The following is a 12,364-nucleotide window of genomic DNA, read 5'->3' as shown; positions in this document are numbered from 1 at the left end:
AATGTTAAAACTCTTTTGTCAAAAATCCATTTTCTTGGTTTTAAATTCATCAAATTGGTTTTTTTTCTGGGTGAAACATTAATTTTTTCAACTGTCAATTTAGTTATTCCGGTTTCCGTTGAAAACTGATATTTTTAAGATCAAAATGAAATAATTGATCTTTCAATCAAAAACCTGTATTTTCAAAGCAGAAGATTAATTTTCTACCAAAAAATAAGATTTTTCAACAAAATGCATACATTTTCCACAAAATAGTTTAATTTTTAACTAAAAAATACTAATTTTTAACCAAAAATGGAATAGTTGAAAATTAATTTTCAATCAAACTGATAAATTATCAAAAAAATACATGAATTTTAAGCTAAAAAAGATACATTGTCAACAAAAAAAGCGATTAGTTAAATTTACAGTTGAAAAATTAATATTAAACACAACAAATTCAACAAAATCGATGCATTTTCACCAAAAATTATGAATATTTAATTAATTTTCTACAAAAAAATACGATTTTTCATCAAAATACATAAATTTTCAAATAAAAAGAGACCAATTTTCAACAAAATAGTTGAAGTTTAAACTAAAAATATTAATTTTCCGACAAAAGGGAATGAATTTTCAAACAAGAAAATTAATTTTCTACAAAAATATGATTTTCCAACAAAATGCATTCATTTACAACAAAATAGTTTAATTTTCAACTAAAAAAATCAACAACAAAAATTTTCATTAAGAAATTTAATTATTTCAGTTAAATATTCATAATTTTATTTGAAAATTCATCTTTTTTGGTTGAAAAGAAAACTAATTAGTTGAATGTTAAAACTCTTTTGTCAAAAATCCATTTTCTTGGTTTTAAATTCATCAAATTGGTTTTTTTTCTGGGTGAAACATTAATTTTTTCAACTGTCAATTTATTTATTTCGGTTTCCGTTGAAAACTGATATTTTTAAGATCAAAATGAAATACTTGACCTTTCAATCAAAAACCTGTATTTTCAAAGCAGAAGATTAATTTTCTACCAAAAAATAAGATTTTTCAACAAAATGCATACATTTTCCACAAAATAGTTTAATTTTTAACTAAAAAAATACTAATTTTTAACCAAAAATGGAATAGTTGAAAATTAATTTTCAATCAAACTGATAAATTAAAAAAAAAACATGAATTTTAAGCTAAAAAAGATACATTGTCAACAAAAAAAGCGATTAGTAAAATTTACAGGTGAAAAATTAATATTCCACGCACAAAATTCAACAAAATCGATGCATTTTCATCTAAAATTATGAATATTTAACTGGAATACTTTAATTTTAAACGAAAAAGATTAATTTTCAAGCCAAAAAATTAATTTTCTACCAAAAAATAAGATTTTTCATCAAAATGCATGCATTTTCCACAAAATAGTTTAATTTTTAACCAAAAAGTTGAATTTTCAAACAAAAAGATATACCAAAAAATATAATTTATATACCAAAAAATATAATTTTTTAACAAAATGCATGAATTTTTAACATAAAACTAATTTTCAACCAAACTGATGAATTTTCGAATAAAAATACTAATTTTCAATCAAAAATCGAATAGTTAAATTTACAGTTAAAAAACGTAATATTTCACCAAGAAAATTAATTTTAAAAGAAAAAAAAAAGATTAATTTTTAAAATAAGAATAATTTTCTACCAAAAAAGACGATTTATACAACAAAATACATTTATTTTTCAATCAAAAAGTTTTATTTTCAACCAAAAAGATGAATTTTCAACTAAAATGATAAATATCCAACTGAAATACTTCAATTTTCAATCAAAAAGTTGAATTTTTAAGCAAGAAGATTATTTTTCTACCAAAAAAATATAACTTTTTAACAAAATGCATGAATTTTCAACGTAATAGTTCAATTTTCGAATAAAAAAGACTAATTTTCAACCAAACTGTTGGATTTTTAACTAAAACAATCAATTTTCAACCAAACAGGTAAATTTTGAACTCTAAAATATCAGTTTTCAACGAAAACTGGAATAATTTAATTTACAGTATAAAAATTAATTTTTCACCATAAAAAAAAAACAAATTTGATGAATTTTAAATCAAGAAAAGGAATTTTTGACAAAAGAGTTTAATTTTAAACCAACTAGTAGTTTTATTTTCAACCAAAAAAGATGAAATTTCAAATAAAATATAAATATTTAAATGGAATAATTTAATTTTCAACCAAAAGGATTAATTTTCTACAAAAAAAAAAGATTTCTTAAAAAAGACCAATTTTCAAGGCAAGTATTTGATTTTAGAACTAAAGAGATCAATTAAAAAAAGGGAATAGTTAAATTTTTGTAATTAAAAAAATTTATTATTTACACAAAAAAGTGTACAACTTAAGCAAAGAATTTTTAATGAAAATGATAAAGTTTCAACTGCAATAGATGAATTTTAAACCAAAAAATGAATTTCTGACAAGGATTTATTTTTCAATAAAAAAGTTTTCTTTTTTACCAAAATGATGAATTTTTAACTAAAATTATAAATATCCAACTGACATACTTTAATTTTCAAACAAAAGGATTATTTTTCTATCAAAAAATATAATTTTTCAACAAAATACATGAATTTTCAACGTAATAGTTCAATTTTCTAATAAAAAAAGACTAATTTTCAACCAAACTGATGAATTTTTAACAAAAATGATAAATCATAAACTGGAATAGATAGATTTTAAACAAAATAGTGAAATTTCAAATAAAATGATAAATATTTAGCTGAAATAGTTTAATTTTCAACCAAAAAGATTAATTTTGAAACAAGAACATTAATTTCCTACCAAACAGGAACATTTTTCAACAAAATACATGAATTTTCAACTAAAAAAATAAAATTTAAACCAAACAGTTTAATTTTAAACTAAAAAAATATCAGTTTTCAAACAAAAACGGAAAATGCACTTAAATTTTCAGTTTAAAAAATTAATTTTCACTAAAATAATGAGTTTCCAACCAAAATGATGAAACTTCAACAAAAATAGTTAAATTATAAATAATAACGAAGAAGTTTCAATTAAAATAATGAATATGAATAATTTAAGATTAATTTTCATAAAAAAATAAGATTTTCAACAAAATAGATGCATTAAGAAAAAATAGTTCAATTTTCAACTAAAAAGGACTAATTTTCAACCAAAAATAGAATATGTAATGACAATTTTGGTTGAAAAATTAATTTTTAAACAAACTGATGAAAATTCAACTATAATTATGAATTTTGTAATAAAATATATGAATTTTAAACTATAAAAGATACATTGTCTACCAAAAAAAACGATTAGTTAAATTTACAGTTGAAAAATTAATATTCAACACAAAAAATTCAACAAAATCGATGCATTTTCATCTAAAATTATGAATATTTAACTGGAATACTTTAATTTAAAACGAAAAAGATGAACTTTCAAGCCAGAAGATTAATTTTCTACCAAAAAGTACGATTTCTCATCAAAATACATAAATTTTCAAATAAAAAGAGACAAATTTTCAACAAAATAGTTGAAGTTTAAACTAAAAATATCAATTTTCCGACAAAAGGGAATAGGTTTATTTTCAGTTGAAAAAAAATTAATTTTCCACCAAACTGATCATTTTTCAACTAAAATTATGAATATTTAATAAGAATGCTTGAATTTTTAACCAAAAAGATGAATTTTCAAACAAGAAGATTAATTTTCTACAAAAAAATATGATTTTCCAACAAAAATGCATTTATTTACAACAAAATAGTTTAATTTTCAACTAAAAAAATCAACAACAAAAATTTTCGTTAAGAAATTTAATTATTCCAGTTAAATATTCATAATTTTATTTAAAAATGCATCTTTTTTGGATGAAAAGAAAACTAATTAGTTAAAAGTTAAAACTCTTCTGTCAAAAATCAAATTTTCTTGGTTTAAAATTTATCAAATTGGTTTTTTTTCTGGGTGAAAAATTAATTTTTTCAACTGTCAATTTATTTATTTCGGTTTCCGTTGAAATCTGATACTTTAAAGCTCAAAATGAAATAATTTGTTTGAAAGTTGATTTTTTTAGTTTAAAATTAAAGTATTCCAGTTAAATATTCATAATTTTAGATGAAAATGCATCGATTTTGTTGAATTTTTTTAAAAATAATAGTTAAATTTTCAATTAAAAAAATTAATTATCCACATAAAAAAGTTTAAAACTTAATTAATTTTTAACTAAAAATACTAATTTTCAATAAAAAATAGAATAGTTAAATTTACAGTTGAAACACTTAATATTTCACAAAAAAAAATCAATTTTGAAACAAAAAGATTAATTTTTAAAATAAGAATAATTTTCTACCAAAAAAGACGATTTTTCAACAAAATACGTGAATCTTCAACTAAAATAAATTAATTCCAAACAAAAAATTGAATTTCCGACAAGGGTTTATTTTTCAATCAAACAGTTTTATTTTCAGCCAAAAAGATTGATTTCCAACTAAAATTATAAATGTATGTGACTGAAATACTTTTAATTTTCAACCAAAAAATTGAATTTTAGAACAAGAAGATTTATTTTCTACCAAAAAATATGATTTTTTTAACAAAATGTATGAATTTTCAACAAAATATTTTAACTTTTTAATGAAAAAAATCAATTTTCAACTAAATAGTTAAATTTTGAACTCAAAAATATCAGTTTTTAACGAAAACCGGAATATTTAAATTTGCAGTGAAAAGAATTAATTTTTCATCCAGAAAAAAAACAAATTTTTTATTAACAAAAAATAAGATTTTTTAAGAAATTACATGAACTTTCACCAAAATAGTTCAATTAGTAACTAAAAATACTAATTAAAAAAAAATTGAATAGTTAAATTTAAAGTAAAAATAATTAATATTTCACCAAAAAAATAAATTTTCAAACAAGAAGAATAATGCTCCACCAAAAAAAGACGATTTTTCAACAAAATGCACGAATTTTCTACTAAAAAGGACAAATTTTCAACCAAGTAGTTGATTTTTAAACTAAAAAGATCAATAAAAAAAGGAATGGTTATTTTTTTAATTAAAAAATTTAATTATGCACATAATTTTCAAAAAAATACATGAATTTTAAACTAAAAAAGATACATTGTCAACCAAAAATGGAATAGTTAAATTTGCAGTTAAAAAATTAATATTCCACACACAAAAATACAACCAAATCTATGCATTTTCATCTAAAATTATAAATATTGAACAGGAATACTTTTTTAATTTTGAACGAAAAAGATGAATTTTCAAATTAGAAGATTAATTTTCTACCAAAAAATAATTTCCCACCAAAAAATAAGATTTTTTATTAAAATACATAAATTTTCAATTAAAAAAAGATTCATTTTCAACAAAATAGTTTAAGTTTAAACTAAAAATATCAATTTTCCGACAAAAGGGAATAGGTTAATTTTGAGTAAAAAAATAATTTTTCACCAAACTAGTGATTCTTCAACTAAAATTATGTATATTTAATGAGAAAACTTAAATTTTTAACCAAAAAGATGAATTTTCAAACAAGAAGATTAATTTTCTACCAAAAAATAAGATTTTCGAACAAAATGCATTTATTTACAACAAAATAGTTTAATTTTTAACTAAAAAAAATCCACATTCAAACTTCAAAATTAATTTTTCTCCAAGAAAAAAAAAAATTTATGAATTTTAAACCAAGAAAATGGAATTTTAACAAGAGAGTTTTAACTTTCAACTAAATAGTTTTATTTTCAAGAAATAAATATTAATTTCCAAATAAAATTCAACCAAAAACAGAAAATATTGATATTTTAACAAAAATTAATTTTTAATAAAATTGCTGAATTTTAAACCTAACAGTGAAATTTTTAACAAAATAGCAATTAAGTTTCTAAAAATTGATGAATTTGCAAGAAAATAATTAAATTTTTAACCAAAAAGTGTAATTTTAAACAAAACTGTTAAATTTTCAAACGAAAAAGATGAGTTTTTAAACAAAAAATTTAATTCAACCAAAACAGTGAATATTAAACTTCATATTAAAAAAAATTATATTTCCAACAAAATGGTTAAATCTTAAACAAAATACTTCAAATTTTCAACTAATAAGTTGAATTTTTAACCGAGTAATTAAATCTTCAATTAAATAGTTGAATTTTTAACTAAATTGTAAAATTTTTAACCTACAAAGTTAAAAAAAAGATGAATTTCTAACGAAAAATGTAATAGTTTTTATCAACCAAAAAATACATATTATTAAATTTAAATTAATTGATTAATAATTTATTTATAATAATATAGATAAAATATATTAATACAAAGATTGAAAATATTTTTTTTTTAGATTTAAACAGTTTGTTTAAATAAAAAAAATTCGTTTTTAAAGCCAAAATTTCTAAAAATTAGCAAAAATTACTTAATTTGCAAATTAGCTATTATAAAATAGCTAATATTTTACCAAAAATATTTTTATTTTAATAAAAAAAAACAGTCGAATTTTACTTAAAAAAGAGGAATTTTCAACAAAATATATACATGAATTTCTAACCAGAAAAGATTAATTGTAAAGCAAAAATAGAATATTTACAGTTTCTGATTGAAAAGAATTAAATCTCAAGCAAAAAAAAATATTTATATTAAAATAGTTCAATTTTCAACTATAGGAATAGATGAATTTCAAACCAAAAATTGAATTTTCAACAAGTGTTTATTTTTTAATCAAAAAGTTTTATTTTCACTCAAAAATATGAATTTTCAACTAAAATTATAAATATCTAACTGGAAAACTTTAATTTTCAACCAAAAAGTTGAATTTTCAAAAAGGAGCATTATTTTTCTACAAAAAAAAATAATTTTTTTTAACAAAATGCATGCATTTTTAACATAATAGTTCAATTTTGAACTCAAAAATATCAGTTTGGAATGAAAACCGGAATAATTAAAATTAGAGTTAAAAAAATTACTTTTTCACGGAGAAAAAAGATATTTGATGAATTGTAAATCAAGAAAAGGAATTTTTGACAAAAGAGTTTAATTTTAAACCAACTAGTAGTTTTATTTTCAAATAAAAAAGATGAATTTTTAAATAAAAAGTATTCATCTGAAATAGTTAAATTTTCTACAAAAAAAAGACGATTTTTCAAGAAAATACGTGAATTTTCAACTAAAAAAGATCAAGTGTGAACCAAAGTGGAATAGTTAAATGTACAGTTAAAAAATTTAATATTTCGCAACAAAAAATATTTTAAAAATTTCAATCAACTAAAATGATGAATTTTTGACTGAAATATAGATCAATTTTGAACTAAGATCGTAAATATTTAACTGGACCAAAAAAAGACATGAATAAAAAAAAATAGTTGAATTTTTAACTAAAAAAATTAATTATCCGTAGAAAAATATTGATGAGATCTATTATTAACTAAAATTATGAATATTTAACTGGAATACTTTAATTTTCAATAAAAATGATGGATTTTCAAACAAATAGATTAATTTTCTACCACGAAAATACGATTTTTTAACCAAATTCATACATTTTCAACAAAATAGATAAATTTTTCAACCAAAAATTGAAGTTAAATTTGTATTTTCTTTTTTAATTTTTATTTACTCAATTTAGTTTTTTATTAATTTAAAAAAAAACAGTATAACATTTAAACAACCAATTAAATTTTCATTAAAAAAAAAAGATTATTTCTGAACGAAAAATGTAGTAGTTGATATTTCAAGAAAAAATCTCTTCTAAATATTTTTTACGCGAGGATTATTTTCAAAAAATTATTTTGGTTAGACTTACTTCTTATCGTTGGTATTAACATATTTTCCAATGCCCGGCTTGTAGATTTTCAGGGTTCCGTCGCTTTTAATATTAGTTTTCTTCGCTTCCTGGGCCAATCTTTCGATTTCGGCCTGTCGTTCTTTTGCTAATTGTTCGTCAGCTTCTTCGTAAGGATCAACAAATACTTGGGTGGCTTGAATCTCTATATCCTCGATGGGTCGATCTTTATTGTCAACTTCTATTTTCTCGATGGCGCTCAAAGTATCTAAGCCTCCGACTATTTTTCCAAAAACTGTGTGCTTTTGATCCAAGTCTCGACAGGAGCGATAAGTTATGAAACTGGAAAGATTAAACTCGTTGTAGAAAAAATATCTGCAAAATCCTGAAAAAGAAATTTCCCGACAATTCCACGGTTTTTTCCAGATATCTCTTTAAAACAATCGACTCGGAATATGTATCAAATTTCGAAAATTTCTTATAAATAATGTTTATTCTTTTATTTTCTGGAAATTCAATTAAAATAGTTAATTTTGAAAGCTTTGAAAAATGATATTACAAGATAATCTGGAATATATTAGCACCATCGATTAATTAAATAATGAAATATTTTTTTATTTATTTTTATTTATTTATTTATTTATTTTATTTATTTTTATTGAGTTTTATTTGAGTAGAAGAGGGCAACTTTTTATTTTCAATCGTTTTTATGAATTGCAGGATTTTTATTGAGTTGGAAAGGAGGAAAATTTTGTTGATATTTTTTTCCTGAATTGGAAGAGGCCATATTTTAGTTTTAAGATTTTTATTGAGTTGGAAGAAAGGAAATTTCTTGGTGGAATTTTTTGCTGAATTGGAAGAGAAACATTTATTTTTTATTTTTAGAATTTTCATAGAGTTGGGAGGAATCAAATTCTTGATATATACTTTTTTTTTAACTGGAAGACTATTTTTCCTTTTTCGGATTTTTTTGAGTAGAAGAGGGCAACTTTTTATTTTCAATCGTTTTTATGAATTGCAGGATTTTTATTGAGTTGGAAAGGAGGAAAATTTTGTTGATATTTTTTTCCTGAATTGGAAGAGGCCATATTTTAGTTTTAAGATTTTTATTGAGTTGGAAGAAAGGAAATTTCTTTGTGGAATTTTTTGCTGAATTGGAAGAGAAACATTTATTTTTTATTTTTAGAATTTTCATAGAGTTGGGAGGAATCAAATTCTTGTTATATACTTTTTTTTTTAATTGGAAGACTATTTTTTCTTTCTAGGCATTTTTTTTAGTTGAAAGGGGCAACTTTTTATTTTCAATCGATTTTATGAATGGAATAGTTGAATTTTAAAACAAAAAGATTAATTTTCAACTAAAATAATAAACCTTTATCTAAAATAGTAGAATTTTTAACTAAAAATACTTATTTTCAACCAAAAATGGAATCACAAAATTTTCTATAAAAAAAAATTCAACCAAACTGATGAATTTTCAACTAAGAGGATGAATCTTTAACTGGGAAAATTAAATTTTTAATCAAAAAGATTAATTTATACTAAAAAATACGAATATTCAACTAAAAAAGATAGTTGAGAAACTAAAAATTGAATAGTTACTTTTTTAGTTAAACAATTAAGGTTTAAAAAACAAAGAAACAACAACACATTTTCAAGAAAATGGTTAAAGTTTCAACTAAAATATATGTTTAAATTTTCAGTAAAAAAATTAATTTTCAGGCTGAAGAAAAAACGAATTTGAAAAAATAGCTCATTTTCCAACCAAAGAGATTAATTTTCAATTAAAATTTCGAATATTTAACAAAAGAGTTCAAGTTTCAACCAAGTAATTTAATTTTCATTCCCAAAAATATTAAATTTTTATCAAAAAATAGTTAAATTCAAACAAAATAAAATTCGATTTTTCAACAAGAGTTGAATTTTCAACTAAAAAATATTTTTTAGTCAGAAGGAGAAAAAAATTGAAAACTGGTTAATTTTAAAGAAAACACATGAATTTTCAACTAAAAATGATCAATTTTTAACCAAAACTAGACCAGTCAGATTTTCAGTCTAAAAAATTAAGTTCAGACCAACAAAAACTAATTTTCAACAGATCAATCAAATATTTTATTATGAAGTTACTTTAACAAATGAAGAAATGTTTTTATTCAATTTTATAATTCAATATAAAAAAAAATTAAGAACGCTTTCGAAAAAATTCATAGACTTTATAAAAAATTCTCTGAAATGTCCAGGTTTTTCCAGGTATATAAAAATTTCCAGACAATTCCAGGTTTTCCAAGTCCAGGAATTACCAGAAAACGTTAAAAAAATTGGTTGAAAATTCAATTATTAATTTTAAAATTCCTGTATTTTGTTGAAAATGATTATTTTTTGGTAGAAAATTAAAGTTTTTGGTTAAAATTGCATTTCTTTGGCTCATAAATCATTTTTTAAAATTGACAAATATTTTTTTTACTAAAAATTTAACTATTTTATGTTTAGTTGGGCATCAATCTTCTTCAGTTGAAATTTTTGGTATTTTATGGTAGAACATTAATCTTCTTGGTGAATATTTCACCTTTTTGGTTAAAAATTAAAAATTCTATTAAAAATCAAAAAATTGTGGTTGAATTTTAATGTATTTTGTTTTATTCTGAATTGGAAGAGACCATATCTTACTTTTAACATTTTTATTGAGTTGGAAGAAAGGAAATTTCTTTGTGGAATTTTTTGCTGAATTGGAAGAGAAACATTTATTTTTTATTTTTAGAATTTTCATAGAGTTGGGAGAAATCAAATTCTTGTTATATACTTTTTTTTTAACTGGAAGACTATTTTTCCTTTTTAGGATTTTTTTTGAGTTGAAGGGGGCAACTTTTTATTTTCAATCGATTTTATGAATTGGAGAGTAATTTTTTATTCTTGAAATTTTCATTGAATTGGAAAGGAGGGAAATTTTGTTGAACTTTTTTTCCTGAATTGGAGGAGGCCATGTTTTACTTTAAACATTTTTTAAAAAATTTTTAATGAGTTCGAAAGGAGGAAATTTAAATTTTTTCTCTGATTTGTTTTAATTCAGAGCATTGGAAAAGATAACGTCCAAATATTTTAATTTCAATAAAGGTGAAAAATAATAAATAAACGTGATTTTTTTTTCTTTTCAGCATTTTTATTTTTAAACTAAAACGATGGATATTTAACTTGAATAATTGAATTTTTAAATAAAAGCATCAAAAACAACAAAATTTAACTAAAAAAGGTACTTTTTGAACCAAAAAAATGTATAGTTAAATTTCTTGTAAAAAAAATTAATGTTTAACCTAAGAGATGATTTTTTAAAACAAAAATGATGGAATATTCAACTGAATTAATTATATTTTCAGAATAATAAAATTATTTTTTAACAAAAAAAGAAAAAAATAAATCAAAGAAATAATTTTTAGCGAAAGAAAAAAAATAATTTTAAACTAAAAAGATAAAAAAAAAGACAGATTTTCAACTAAAAAAGATAATCTTTCAACCAAAAATTGAATACTTGAATTTTCAGTTTAAAAAATAAATTTCAACCAAACTTGTGAATTTTTCACTAACATAATGAATCTTCAACTGTGATAGATGAATTTTTAAATAAAAAAATAAAAGATTTCAGTCCAATCGTTACATTTTTAACTAAAAAAGATCGATTTTCAAAAAAAAAAAATAAATCAAATCATTCAATTTTCAGTTTAAAAAAATTTTTCAATCAAACTGATGAATTTTTAACTAAAATAATGAATCTTTTGATGGAATAGTTAATTTATAAAGCAAAAAGAATAATTTTCAACAAAAATGATGAACCTAACTGGAATAGTAGAATATTTAACAAAAAAGATGAATTTTCAACTAAATAGATTAATTTTCTACCAAAAAGGATTATTTTTCAACAAAAGACAAGAATTCTCAAACAAATAGTTGAATTCTGAAATAAAAATGATCAATTTTTAACTAAATCTTTGAATTTTTAACTGAAAAATAAAAATTTGCAATGAACTAATTGAAGTTTGAACTAAAAAAAGATGAATTTTCAACCAAAAATGGATTAGTTATATTTTCAGTTAGAAAAAAAAATAATTTTCAACCAAATTTATAAATTTTCAACTCACATTATACGTTTTCAATTGGAATAGTTGAATTTTTAACCAAAAAGATCAACATTCAACTCAAACGATCAATTTTCAACCAAATATTTTAATTTTGAATTTAAAAAAAGTTTTGAAACCAAAAATAGAATTCTTCTTAACAAAAATATGATTTTCCAACAAAATATATAAATTTTCGTCGAAATAGTTTAAATTTTTATTTAAAATACCAATTTTCAACCAAACCATTGAATTTTTCTACTTAAAAAAGACAATTTTTTAATGAAATAGTTGAATTTTGAACTAAAAAGCAAAAATTTTCAACAAAAATGGAATAACAATATTTCAGTTGAAAAAAAAAATAATTTTCAACCAAACTGATGAATTTTCAACCAAAAAGATCAATATTCAACTAAAAAGATCAATTTTTAACCAAATAGTTTCATATTGAACTAAAAAAGAAAATTTTTAAACCAAAAATAG

At 20.7% G+C, this 12,364-nt stretch overlaps 1 protein-coding gene across 1 annotated transcript in view; it reads right to left on the bottom strand.

Moving 5' to 3' along the window:
* LOC117181828 (RING-type E3 ubiquitin-protein ligase PPIL2) overlaps positions 1–12,364 on the bottom strand; it is a 69,615-nt gene that overhangs the window by 28,561 nt on the left and 28,690 nt on the right. Inside the window, exon 8 of the mRNA XM_033374824.1 lies at positions 7,797–8,117. Within this exon, the coding sequence (XP_033230715.1) occupies positions 7,797–8,117 (321 nt within the window). The remainder of the gene's footprint in view (positions 1–7,796; positions 8,118–12,364) is intronic.

The sequence above is a fragment of the Belonocnema kinseyi genome, chromosome 10, assembly GCF_010883055.1.
Source record: "Belonocnema kinseyi isolate 2016_QV_RU_SX_M_011 chromosome 10, B_treatae_v1, whole genome shotgun sequence".
NCBI classification, from domain to species: domain Eukaryota; kingdom Metazoa; phylum Arthropoda; class Insecta; order Hymenoptera; family Cynipidae; genus Belonocnema; species Belonocnema kinseyi.
This window is presented reverse-complemented; position numbering and strand designations above follow the sequence as displayed.